The sequence below is a fragment of the Diadema setosum genome, chromosome 7 (genome assembly GCF_964275005.1).
Source record: "Diadema setosum chromosome 7, eeDiaSeto1, whole genome shotgun sequence".
In the NCBI taxonomy this organism is placed as follows: domain Eukaryota; kingdom Metazoa; phylum Echinodermata; class Echinoidea; order Diadematoida; family Diadematidae; genus Diadema; species Diadema setosum.
Genome location: NC_092691.1, coordinates 6,624,158 through 6,638,908, shown reverse-complemented (window position 1 = coordinate 6,638,908; position 14,751 = coordinate 6,624,158). Strand labels below are relative to the sequence as shown.

The window sequence follows — 14,751 nt, the reverse complement described above, 5'->3', positions numbered from 1 at the left end:
ATTAAGGCAGTTATTCATTGAGTAACTATATACAGAAGTGTTTGGACATTATGTGACACATTTAACCTCTATAATTGGCAAGCATGTTGGGATGCTCTCTGTTACCGATTGGCACAGATGATGTTTGAAAGCAAAATTGTCATAGAATAGAGATTACCAAAACCCCTACTCCAGTGGTGGATCCAGAGGGGGACGCAACCGGCACATGCACCCCTTTATTTTTCGTTAAAAACAAAAAAATAAAACGACAAAAATAAAATGAAACCCGGAAGTGGCACCAGAAATATTAGTTGCTCCCCTTTACAGAATTCCTGGATCCGCCCCTGCTACTCCCTACATTAACTGTGTAACCACAGCCTTCCTGTGCCCGATCACATAAAGGATTATTCATTTGGCATGCTTATGAATATTGGGAGTGTATGGAAGGCCCATGTATTGTGAATAGCACAACTTTAAAGTGAGACCTTCCTCCAAGTCTAACTGATCATAACACAGAGTAGTATTAATCAGACAGATCAGTGAGGTTTTTTTTGTCTTTTCTAGCAGCAGACCAAAATGGGAAAGTATATTGTGAAATGCTTGAGTTTCATATGTTTTCACGTATTCATACTGCTTATATTTGACCATATCAATGCATATTAGAAAAGGCAAAAATATCAGCTCCTTGCATGTCTTCCACTGACCTGGACTCAATCTTCACAAAGTTTCCTGCTTAAAACAGTTCATGAAGAAGACATTACATCCTTTGCTTCAAATAATTCTTAAGTTGTTAGATCTAGCAATGATATTTTTTTCCAAGGGATAGTTCAAGTTGCTAAATCATTGATGCCAGGACTGTCTTTCAGAATTCTTTCATCTTCATTCTTTCTTTCATCTTCTTTCATGAGGCCAATGGGAGAGTTATACGTTACTGACATAACCCCATCACTAAACTGAATATATGACTATGGATGATATCACTGATTTGGCAAAAATACTTCATCAGTTTATCTATTGCACACATTGGTGAAGTGTTCATTGTTATGTTTGTTTGAGTACTCCCTGCATTTGACTGGAGTCAGCATTAATTTGCAAAGTGGAGTTTCTATGGAAACCGGTGTGGGCGTGGCCTAAGTAATACCATCACTGCTTCGACTGATGTTATGACTTACAGTCACATGACACACCCACTTAAGCCTTAGCTCATCTTCGGTTGAAGCAATCAGTACAAAAAGTCAAGAAGGGCATGGCACGTAACCTTTCGTTTTAGAATCAGCAAGATATATCCCCTTTGGATTCACACATTCTTTTTCCCTGCTTACTTCAGGGGCCTGGTGGACTGGAACTTTAAAGCTATTTTAAAGTTTGTGTGTCTCTATTGACACCCTGAAAGATATGATTCCTTTCATAAGCAGATATATGATAAAGGTAGGTAATTCAGATCTTTTGTCAAAATAATAAATCTGGAAACTTCTTTATGATGGAGGGGAAAACAATACTTTGAGATTACTAGTGAATTTATTTGGTCTGCAAAAAAATTCCAAAAGGGGAACATACTCTTAAATGAGATGGAGTTAGTTTGTAATTTCTTTTTTCCTTTTACACTCTGAGGTGTATTACCATAAAATTTCATACACATTGTTGAGAGTATTATTCTTCAAACATGGATAATTTCATGACATTTGCAAAAGGAATATATGACCTTTAAGAAGGGCATGCATTATCATCACTGCAGTGGGGTGAAGCAGGGCCCCAAACTCATCAATTCCTGATGCTCTCGATCTCGCCCTAAAAGGAGAATGCAATCATAGCTGTATTGATTGATGAAAGTAGAGCATGCAATAATGTAAATAAAAAAAAAGAAAAATCCAATTCCAATCAGTAGTAAGGGCTGTGCAGGGAATATGATTTCATTCAGGGTTTGCCATAGGTTTGGCATAAAAACCTGTGGAAGGCTATCCCAGTTAATCATAAAACGGTGCTTCACGGTTTCATTTCCCGAGCATAAAATTTCACTTCTTGTCAATGGCATGTTTGCAGCAGCCTTTTCTCCCACAAAAAATAAGGAGCAATTATAAATCTCACATCACCCTACTACACAATGACAACTTAAGTGTACCTCGACAAATTCAGACTTCATTATATTCCTCTTTCTATTCAAAATGCACATCATATGTCTATTTTTGTCACAAAAAAAAGAACCTTTGCCATCTTGCCATCTTCATGTTCTCTATAATTATAAAACAGATAGTCCCCATTGACATCTGAAAGCCAAATTTCTTATTGCATGCTTATTCATTTCATCAATGACATATATCATCACTGGCAGAGGTGACAACACCTTGTATCGCAAATTTTGGTGAAAAGCACTATTTTCTTTGTCAGATAATCACTTACTTGATGTCCTGTCAAATTCATAGCCGTCTTGTCCCCCAAAATGAAGCCACCACAGCATGTCAAAGGAAAGGTGATTCCATTTGTTATTGAGCTCTGGCTGCCATTTTTATTTTTTTTTTGTTGCTCTTGAACATTGTTCGCATGCATTTTAATCACGCGAATTTTCGTGAGTGCCGAGATTCGCGAAATTAAAATGCATGCAGAAGTTCTTGTCTACACTATATGCATTGAATGCCAGTGGCAGTTTGCGAAAATGTCAAGCCGCAAAAAAGGCCGTCGGCTCCAATTCGTGAAAATTTCATGCTGCGAATATATCATGTTTTACAGTATACCACTTTCAGACAATGCATTGACGCAGAATATATCTTTACATTATAAGACCATTCAGGTATTACAGTTTACATACTTCCTATGTTAAGTTTTCAACATTTTGTTCAAATTTGTTCAAGAAAGTTTTAGCAAGTGGAATCTTGTGGTCTCACAAGTCCCCCATCTTGACCATGGCTATCATGGTTGCAGAATTTTAACAATCAAGGCAGAATATGTCACATAAGTCCTTTTAGCATCCCCTTTACTCTCTGCTTGAAAATCTTTACATATGTTATGTACACTCTATTTACACTGATTATTTATATGCTGTCATATTATCGACTAAGTTTACTTCACCTGTTTAAAATCTACAGAAAGAAATGTCAAATTGGATGAAATTTAGAGATTGTATAGTGATGTAATCTGTAGTACACCACAAGAAGTTTAGTGTTTATTTAAAAAAAAAAGAAAAAGATGTCTATGCTATGAATGTGTGGTTTGGATGTATATGTTTTTAGAGTTGAAGCATTCCAACAACTTAGTTGACGATGAGAAATAATGTTGAAAATTAAAACTGTTACTGTGTTTGAACAGGGAACTGAATCCAGTCAGTGACCTCATCTGGGTAGACCTCAAATTGGCAACATTGTGTACTACAACTCTACAGTTACCCATGGTAATTATCCTTCTTGCATGTATCTGCTCAGGACTGCTTCTTTCTTGACATACCTAGACTGATGGCATGTTAATGTCATTTGCACATCTCAGATTCCTGAACATTAGAAAAAGAAATGTTGTTTGAATAAAAATCTTGACACTGCATTTAATCATCACACAACATTATGTCAATTTTCACAAAATTTCATGTGAAATCAGCAAGGCATTTATTTTATAGTATTGACAGTAAATCTGGGAAACTCGGCTGAACCAGCGACTGGTTCAACCAGCTACAGATCCAAGTTCCTTTGGAGTCCCTACCCTGAATTATGTTTCAGGAACATCACTTAACCCATTCCCTACCAGGTTTTGCATTCAGTGAAGATATCTTACAGTGCTTATATCAGGCTTCCACAGCCAAAGGATTAATTTGAAGCAGATCTTAAGAAAAAAAAAATTGTTTCTGTTCATGATAATCTGTAGAAATTGATAAAGATTTTGACTAGAGGCAGGAGAGAAATTCAAATTGCAGGTATACTTCCACAGATGTTATAGTAAAAGGGATGGTATAATTTCGTTTAAGGCCTGTTTTCAGGTTTATAACTTTTTTTTAGATGAGGTAATGAGAAACCTCTTATGACATGTGAAAGAGCACGTAATTCCAGGAGTAATTCATTTTTTTTTTTCATGAAAATTGGTTCTAAAATTGCCAAGATATCCATAACAAAGTGATCTGAATAAAATGTGGGACCCACCTTTTATTAGGTTTGCTTTGGTTTATTTTATTTTTGGATATCTCGTGAATTTCAATGCCGATTTTCACTGAATAAACTCTGATTCCTCTTAGAATCATATGCTCTGTAACATTTCATAAGTGGTTTTGGAGTATCTCTCAAAAAGCTCAATCCTCATTGCCACCAATACCATGCCAAGCCAATCTTCCACATTCCAAGGCAATTTTAAAGTCACTGACAAGCTGTATCTTTCTGCTTACTGTCTATCCTCAAAAACTTATTTACAATATTGAAATCTAAAGACCATTCTAAATATGGCAGCAAAGTCAGTTTTTCTTGAATAAAGGCTTGAAACAAACACATAATGAGGTAGCCATTATTCGAGAAAAATAAATTTTTGATACAAACAAAAAAGTAGAATTGTGTTTTCTATGGAAAATTTCGTAATGACACACAAGATTCAAAAGAGTAGTGTAGACATTTGAACACAGCATTGCCATCTTTCAATATAAAATTTACAAAGTGAAATAAAAAGGAAATGTTAGAATGCAATGTACTAAATGAATATAGAGTTTTCAGACAAATTAATATTTGAGGTGTAAAATGTAAGATCAGTTTCAATGGCCTATGAAGAGCAAAATACATTAATATTTACTTTACAGTCAAAATCTTGTACTGTATTCCACATTTCTAATTTTTTTTCTTCCCTTACTTTTGAGTGAAGGTTTGGTAAAAGAATATCCCTCCCCTTAATTTTCTCTCTGGAGGCATCTTCCCCCTCTTCCCCACCCCTCCACCACCCCCTCTGCCCACCCCTCCAATTTAGTGGACTGACCTTCTGGTATGATATTAATGTACATAATACATTGGACCCTGATATGATCTTATGACGGGTGTCAAAATGAGACTCATTGCCAATATATAGACAACTGGTTGCCTGCCTTTAGTGATGACCTGCGCAGTAAAACAGCTGCCAACAGACACAAGAGTCATGTAAGAAAGAAATAAATTTTAGATGCTCTATGATATGCGCCGAGTCAGAAATATGACGTACTGCAAGTATCATGCAATGTGAGAGCACCTTGGTCAGAAGAAATGTTTAAGCACATGAAAAGACTTCCATTTCACATCCACATTCTAATCCGAATTAATGGGTTGTGAAGAGGAGTTGCCCAGTGCACACCAAAAAGGGTTGCATGGTACACCGCAGGGTACTGACATATATCACCTCTAGATTCTCCGTAAATCATGAATAATGGATGATGCATTTGATAAATAGCTTGGAATCACGGTTTGTAAAGGAAATGTATCATCTTTCAGAAACAGATGATTACAATAAATAGATGCTGTATTTTATAGCTATAGGACTTATGATCTGTGACACCAGTGTAGCATACCTGCCAACATTTCAAGATGAAATATCTTACTCGTGGATTGCAAAAATCTTATTTTATATGCAAACTGAAGTTAAAAATCTTACTTTCGGTCAAATCTTCAGAAAATACACATGAAAGGTATATCTAAATATTTTTCAAAAATCTGATTTCTCTGACAGAAAATCTGATTTTGCTATTTTTAACGTAAAAAATCTTACTGAATCTGATAAAATCTTACTAGTTGGCAAGTATGGTGTAGCATCTCAGAATCAGGCTCCAAAACTTTGTCAACTACCGGTAATAACCTTTAGCTGCTGTTACAGATGAGCATACATGTATGTGAAATAAAATCTTTTTATTTCCTCTAAAATCAAATTCATTTGGTTTGTATGAAAGAGTGGGCTTATTCATATATGACTTTCCTCAGAGTGGCAAACATTTGTTTTGTGTAGTTTTTTTGTGTTGCCATAACAACATATTTGAAAGAAAATTGGTAAGAGCTTCACAGCTTGCCAGCAACCATGACTATGAGTAAGAAAGATAAATGTGGGGGACAATATATTACTCACAGAACCAACAATTATGGACTTTTCTCGTCATTGAAGTGTACATGAATAAAGGCATCTGTTCTTTGTTTTCATTTCTTTTGATACTGAGATGTTGAGATAGAAATGTAATTCTGAATCTGCTCAGCAAAGTAACAAACCTATAAACTCTTTGCCATCATCACACTGAGGCATTTATTAATCTCAAAGGCACATTTTTTTTTCTTCATGAAACAATTAAACTAAAAATGAGAGGGGTAAAAGAAGGAATGAAAAAAAAATTACACCAAAAGGGTTTGGGGAGGTTAACATTCTTAAAATTTCATCATTTAAAAGATTTTTCTGTACATTTATACAATTAAACAGGCTTTGAAAAAAAATCCACACAAGAATATGACAACAAACCCTTTGTGATTTCTCTTAAATGTTGGCTCACTGGCAAATTTACAAAACATATGAAATTTATATAAAGATATGACAATAGTGAATAGACAACACATCATGCTCTTTGAAAGCCAAGATTCAAATCAAGTTTTCAGACACAATGCAAAACAGGCTGCAACCAAAATTTGAATTTGGCACAAAAATTCATAAATTAAGAGTATGATCAGGCCAGAAATATTGATATCAAAAATTTATGATACAATCTTTGCTTGAAAAACATACCAAACACATAATCTTGATTCCATTAAACTAAGTGTCTGCATAAGACATAATTGATGAAAAAAAAACTTTTGAAAAGGAATTGATATGACTTAAACTTAAGGAAAACATTCAAAACAGTATAGAAAACAGCCTGGGAAATATTTAAAGAGACATCTAAACAGTGTTAAAACAAAACTGATCTCCTTGAAAGTGGATGATAGTGAAATAAAATGACATGGAGAGATCACATTCTCACAGCATCTATCTATCCAAGGCAACAGTCGAGGTTCATGTAAATTTCTTCCTATTTCACACCTCTGTGTATGAGAAACATGATAGTGGTAGTTATCTCCTCATTAGCACCAACAAATAGGAGTATATTCCAAAATCAATTTGTATGAATATTTTTCTTCTGAGAGATCATCTCCATAAATGGATAACTTTAACTTGACAGTGACTGAATAATGACTTCAGGTAACACTAGTATCTTGCAAATATTGGTACTCAAAATACAGGATGCTTCAAATTCCAACATCAATACTGACTACAGTACTCTATGAAGGTCCTAGTCATAAAGTGAATGCCATTACTGAGTTGCCAATTAGGAGCCAGAAGGGTATTAATGCTGTAAGTATTGTACAACATCAACCCCCTTCTGGCTCTGACGTGACTGAGTACACAGGTCAGAAGCCAAAAGGACCACAGGAGGGGACATCTTGAAATAACGTTACAAGGTTGTTACACAAGGTTGATACACATATCATCATCAAAAAATGCTCTTATGCCTTGCCTACATTTGCCTTTAAAGAAACCCTCACATGCAAACCAATGAGACACGAATGGATAAACATGTCTTCACACAGCAATATGATTACACATTCAGCCATCATTATCATACCCCTGGCACATCTTTCCCTCAAGTTTATACTCTCTTATATCTTGTATCACCCTAATTCCTTGAAGTCATGTCATATCTCAAATCTGTACCCTCAACTGGAACACTTTCAGCAGCTGCTCCAGAGAGGATGATGACCGAGCTTCGAGGCAAGAAAGGTCAAAGGTCGGACACTGACTGAAAAGAACAAACAGAATTGATATTCCTGTCATAGTATTGGAATGACTGTTCCACAAAAGGTATGTGCCAAAAACATAAGCTGTACAAGAACGTGATGAATTCAATAAACAAAAGTTGTCCATATGTTGCACTTGGGTTCACACCATCTCCCCATCCCCTCTCTGACCTATGACCCCTGGGTCACTTTGAACATGGGTGACCTTCCGGTGGCCAGCAGCCAAAGGGGAGTCTGGAGGGGGGCTCGCAGGAGGGTGTGGGCAGGTGCACTGCAGGATCGGAAAGGGCTGTTGCTGGGCGCTGGTGGAGGGCACGTCCCGAAGACTGAACGGAGTCACATGTCCATTGCGCATGTCTTTAGACTCCATTTGCCTCTTATTGTGCGCCTCCAGCTCCACCACTGTGAACTCTGCCCCCGTAATGACCTTTGTTTGACCCTGCTGCATGTTGCACGTGCAGATCGATCCTGCGGGGCCACACGCGCCATCGCTGAGCTCCGAATGCACCGAGTCACGTGTTCTTTGGTGGTTGGGGTGCTGAAAGCGAGTGGAATGGGGACAGAAGGGGGAGTTACCGGTGCACTCCGACATGGAAGTGTTCTTTGGCGACTGCTGCTCCACCAGGGGTGCGTCGTAGGACTTGCGGCAGGTGCATATCTCCTTGCTGTCGTGGCAACCGGAGTGGCGGTGGTGAGACTTCGGGGAGCTGCTGGACCGGTGGGACTTTGGTGAGTGTCTGCTGCTGTGGTGGTCCCTGATGCTCCCACTGTGCCCATCCCGAAAGCTGCCCTGACGACTTCCGGGGTTGCTACGATGACTCTTGTGGCTACCGAGTCTCTGATGGCTCTTTGTCTTTGACAGTAATCTTTTGGTGAAAACGGTCATGAAAAATATTAGACATCAAACCAAGCATAATGAAGCCAATAAAGAAACATATCCTCCACCAAAGTAGTATGGCCAAATTTTGCTTAAACTTCTGTAAAGATATTTTTGAAAAGGTTTATACATCTATGTGCTGGCAAATATAAACCACAAACGCTCTTCTGAAATATGAATGAGGGATGTATTGCCAATACTGACAACCAAGAAGAGTGCTCTAACCCCAGACTTCAACCTTTAAGACTGAAAATGATCTGATTCTTTTCACATACTTCCTAAAGATGAGATCATTATCAAATGATAGAGCTAATATATATGTTTTCATAGTTTTTTGAACAATACAAAGGTAAATGTTCCACAACCGTATTGCTGCTGAATCCACTATGGAAAGGGTATAGCATAAAAGTTTGCTTTGACCTACATTACAAAATTAGGAATCAAAACGTGGCTTAATAGCAGCATCCACTAACTGGTTACTGCTACTAATAAAAAGTGACAATATTTACAGTCAACTAACAAGGATAATTAAACTTTCAATATAAATACTCCTCTATCCAAGCAATTTCAAAATCTCCTTAAAATTGCTGCTAAAGTTTTGGGTCATTGCCATGAAAGGCTACAATTACTGATAATAATTCAGGTGACCCTGTACATACGCCCGTCTCCATCCTACCATAGCCTCACAAGGTCTAAGCATTTTCACAGTTAATGAAGCTTTACTGTCATAGACAACGCTGGAATTCGAGGATAAAGCAATCTAATCTAATGTCGATGGGCGATATGATTTGAGTCAACTCACTGTTTTCGCACAAGGAAGTACCAGATGACGATCGCCACTAGGACAAGAATCAGACTGGCCGCCGAGGCGGCGACAGAGATCGTGGTCTGGTCATTGGCGTCCTTGCTCTCTTTTCCCCCGTCGCCGGCCAGAGGACTTTTTGTCTGGATGTTGGTCCCTGGAAACGAGATGAGATGGCAAAAAAGGGAGACTTCATTTTACTACAGGTCCACTCAATGTTCTAGTTGGGTTGAACAAGTTGCATGAAATCCAACCAGCAGAATCACAGAAGTTTCATTAATTTTTTGACCTCTGATGAAATAGGAAATCTGTTTAATAGTGAGTTTTATGTCAAAATTCCTGAACATTGACATATGTTGCAAAAGAAGTATGCAAATGAGATGGGCATATGTACTGTCTAAAAAAAACAAACAAAACAACTTCTCGTTGATCTGCACATCAATCTTTATTGACTTTCCCCTTTAAAAGATAAGACAGATATAAAGAGAAAACCTTTATTCTCTGCATCATTTGTGCTGCACTGTAATAACCTCAGCACAAAGACTTTTAGGGAAAAGTGCTGCACTTGGTTAATCACTGGCAATACCAACATTTCAAATGATACTTTTGTATGAAAACCCCATAGCAGAGATGTTAGGTATTGATATTGTTACCTTGTGCGCTACATTGGTTGTAACTAAAAACACTGTTGCAAGGGTTAGATGAAAGCATGATATCTTAAAATGCTGTAACTTTTTCCTCCCCCAATTTGATAAAACTATGAAATATGCCATTTTGTTTGAATTTTGGTAAATGGGCCTAAATTCAACTTGAATTTGTGATGGATGGCATTATGCCTACTGGAATCCTGAGTGACAGAGATGATATATTAGTTTATTGATAGTGGAAATGGTTATGATTATGATTATAATGATGTCAGCATTTTGCAGTAATTATAAATCGATAGTGACAGTGCCACTAACAATTAGAAACAATGTAACAGTCAACATGGCCTAAATACCTGTATACTTTGGAGAAAGTGATAATGATTCAAATGGAAAAATGATCCATTAAATACATGTCAAATGACTTCATTAGTAAAGTTGCCCCTAAGTTGAATATGAAAGTTTCACAAGGAACAATCACTTACCAGCATACATAAAATCACTCACTAGCATATGTACATACATTCAGCGTGAATCTGCTTTCCTACATTCAAGCTAATTTTATTTTTGAGAATGCTTCTTGAACAAGCTAGCTGTACACATAAAACTCCACAGGACCTGTTCTGACTTTCACCAAATATGCATTTTTTTTCTCCCCCCCCCCATCCCTGATCAATGAGTATTTGAGGTCAAAATATCTTCGACAAACAATCTTAAAATTCTCTAGGACGCCTGTGTTCATCCTGAAAAGTGACAGCTCTGCTGCTCTCTCTCTCTCTCTACTTCAAGGGAGATTAGTAAAAAAATAAAAGAACCCAACATTAGTTGCACGAATGCAATGTCAGGTCTCACGCACTCAGGGTAGTGATCTTGAAATAAAGTACTTTGAAAGACACATAGTGCACCGACACCACATGTCATAATCACAGTAGGCTTACTCTTCTGGAAAAAAGAGCCTTTAATGACTATCTTTATTTGATGTTTGCCTTAATGCAAGAGAACATAGCGTGTCTCCTCTCCGGCAACAGTCACAGGCACTGTCAGTGACCTAGCGGAGTGCATTAAAAGATCACTACCCTCTGAATTGAGCTGCGGAGAAAAGCCCCCCTGAAAGCACCAGACTTAGTTTACATTATCTTGTTATCATGGAGGCAACACTATCCCTTGGCCGTTAACTGTCGATGATGGCTGCATGGTCTTTAGTCTCCACATACTACTTGCAAAGCATGAGCCTCCACAACATTTCTCCCCAAAACAACAGCACCGACAGAATTCATGCATCATATTTCTGCGACATGAATATTTGACCAGAAGGTATACTTACCCTTCAAGAAAATGTGACTCAAGAATAAGCATACCCCTGGGAATTCTGTTCAAATTCAGAGTATATATTTGTATAGATTTGCTAACAAAAAAATAATTCAATTTTTCTCAAGAAATGCAGATTTTTTTTTTTTTCTCTTTCTCCAGAAATAGATGGCACTTATGTGGGTGTATATTTCCTTCTACTGTGGATGTTCTACATAAATGCAAAGGACCGGGAATTTATCACATCCGCTGCATAATTCAAAGATCTTCTAGAGATCATTGTCCTACAACTGAAGAGGTAAGTAATCTATTTCCGCTGACTCAGTACTTTTTCTTGCTTGAGAAAAATAAAACACATTAGATTTCCTCTTAAGCCCAAGAAATGCTTCTCATGGTTACATTAACATTAAATGCTGTCTTGTTGCATATTGCAAAAAAGTGCTTTTCCAAGAAAAAGTCTGAGTGAAGTTATCTGACATCTACTGTTTTAAAAAAGTAGAATACTTTAAGAAAAATGCTGAAGCTTACAAAAAATACTTTTTTTTTTCTTCAATCTTTGTAACTAGATTTTTTACACCCATTTGATACAAATTTGTGGGGCTAGGATTACAAACCCGCCCTGCGGAATTATACAAATATTCCTAAACCTACTTGAGCGTAAAAATGGACATGACTAAAACATGTTCAAAGGAAAAAAAATCTAAGGTAAATTTCCTTTGCCAGCAAGCCATGTATCTGATAAAAATAGACAGAAAGGCAATGAATTGCAACATATTTAATTATGCAAAGACTATGCTCTTCCAGTGTTGCTAGAATTACAAACCTAGCTTGCAGACTTAAAAAAAAATTTCAAACCTGCTTGAGCTTAAAAAATGAACATGATGATAGCATGAAGGAAAAAAAAATCTGGGGCAATTTCTTTTACCAGCAAGTCATGAATGTGATGAAAATAGACAGATATTCAATGAATTGTAACATATCTACTGATGGCGAGGAATATATTCTTCCAGTGTGGCAATGCTGACATCAGGATTGTGCACTGAAAAAGACTTCAATGCGCTTCTTGCAAGTTGGTATATATGCATTCATAGAACATCTGCAGCTATATCTATGTACATTGGTACGCTCATCTTTCGATAGGAGAATATGTCTCTCTTGACCCAGATGTAAAAATAGGTACCCAGTAATGGGGTAATAAAATTGGCCCTCTGGTAGAGCAGTATTCACATTGACAAGGCCATCACCCTGATCAGATGGGAATAAATCTTTATATTTATTGTCATCAGTATTACTTCTACTATGGATGTCATAGTCATTATCATCAGCGTCATTGCATACCAGTAATCCTACAGATATAAAATGTATGAGCCCCTGTTGTGACTCTGCTGCTGATTTTTCAAAAGTTGAGCACAAATATTCAGATTTTGACAGACCTATATAATATACAACAGAGCTTCACTTCTGAACCAGTCAAACCAATGAAATGCATTAATCTAACAAGATTGTTGGCATCAGAAACACCTCAATTCTCCCAATGACAATTAAGTTGCCAGGAGGATGAAAATAGTGGAAAAAATCTTGGTTTGACATAAAAAGAAAAAAAAAGTACAAAAATATACTACATATGAAAATCAAGGGTTTCAAATGTACAAACAAACTAAAGCAAATCAATTAATTTTGGATATCAATGTTAAAGATGAGTGAAAGCTGGACATACAGCTTAAATATGAGTAATCTTCAATTTCAAATATAAGAATTACTGACTGATATGAATTATGGTATATTTTACTTTGATAGTCTTTCCCCCCCCCCCCCCCCCCCCGTTTATAAATGTGTTGATATGCTACTTTGTACTCAATATGTTCATATCTTTGTCTGATAGCACTGTTATTTGGAAAAATACTAATACAACTGATAATTTTTTGTTGTCTCATTATGTATTGTACACATGCCATGTGGCCCCACAAGAAAACTAAAGAGACATGATGAAATGAAAAACAAAATATGGATAAATTAGGCCACATACACTTACTCTATGTATATACAGACATTACTTTATAAATGCACATACATGTGTATGTGCCCGTGCATCACAAAACGAACAAAAAGTCGCACACACTGATTTTGTGTGAGGACTGAAAATAGGTGAAATGGGTCAACCTAGCCGATCTTGACTTTCATATTTTCTGAAAGTCTTCTTCTACATTACGCTAAAATTTGGGATCATAAAATGGGCAGAAAAGTGTGTTTTAAGCAGTTTATCTCGAACATTTTTTGGTAGAATAGTGTGATAAGGTGTGTCTTTAGAGTCCCCTTTTCATTTTTCAAAAGACCTTGCACACACTCTTCACTTTCAACTCTCATAACTTTTGACAGGATGATGCTATTGCTTTGGAAGCTGGCACTAACTATGGACAGAATGTGTTAATGAGGCATGCTCAATTTGAATTTATTCTGATAATACCTTCATTGTTGTTACTCCAGTGGTTAACATCCAGTTTTTTGTCCCATTCATTGCACAGCCAGCACGGCTTGGTAAAGATTAAGCACTTGAATAGACACTGTACTTCAGAGCCTCTTTTCTCAGTTCACACTTTTGCTGAGTGTGTGCTTTCTTTCCAATATTTAGACAGGTTAGGGCAGTACATTTGATTTCAGTTATACATCATTTTAAAGCTTAAAGTCTACTCTTTCAGAATATGCTCTTAACTAAAATTTCATGTCTGGTGACTTTTTGTTTGTTTTGTGATGCAGGGTCATATATGTGTCTGCCCTACTTTGGCAAAGGAAAGCAAGTGGGAAAAAGCTTGCAACAAATGTACTAGTTGACAATGTTTTCACCCCAAAACTAAGCATGTTATAAACACATAGATGCCAAGCAGAAACAAAAATTCTGCTGAGAAACATGTCTATCACAAACACAGTATTAAACTGATAGCAATGTAAACGATGGATATATTTTGCTCATTCATAAGAAATAATACGTTTTGATTCCTTTTGCCAATGAAAGAGCATAAACATACAGATACACAAACACACATATTATATGTAAACATATTTTATATATCTGCATAAGAAAACCCCTTTGCATGGAATATCAAAAAACTCAATCACATCACTGGTACTAGAGCAGAATTCTCCAAATATGCATGAATTAAAAGAAAGCACATTGATACAGAATACAGCTACAGTGCTATGCACACATGCACAGTCTATTGCATAATATTACCTTTTCTATTCATCAAATAGAAAAGGTAATATTATGCAATAGACTGTGCATGTGTGCATAGCACTGTGGGGCTGAAAACTGTTATCAATTTCATTTGCTGTTATGCAAGTTGCCATGGCAACCGATTCTGATGGAGCTGGTAACGGCGCAGGAGATATTGTTGAGTCGGCCGTCAAGCA

The 14,751-nt window shown here is 36.8% G+C and overlaps 1 protein-coding gene across 2 annotated transcripts in view; it reads right to left on the bottom strand.

The window, feature by feature from the left end:
- Positions 1-5,711: 5,711 nt before the first annotated feature.
- The window catches only part of LOC140230786 (uncharacterized), a 53,957-nt gene continuing 44,917 nt past the window's right edge, over positions 5,712-14,751 (bottom strand). For both annotated transcript variants that reach the window (XM_072310925.1, XM_072310924.1), the window contains exons 4-5: positions 9,392-9,548; positions 5,712-8,578 (exon numbers count right to left, since the gene is read on the bottom strand). In XM_072310925.1, coding sequence (XP_072167026.1) covers positions 7,855-8,578; positions 9,392-9,548 — 881 coding nt within the window. In that variant the 3' untranslated portion in view covers positions 5,712-7,854. The remainder of the gene's footprint in view (positions 8,579-9,391; positions 9,549-14,751) is intronic.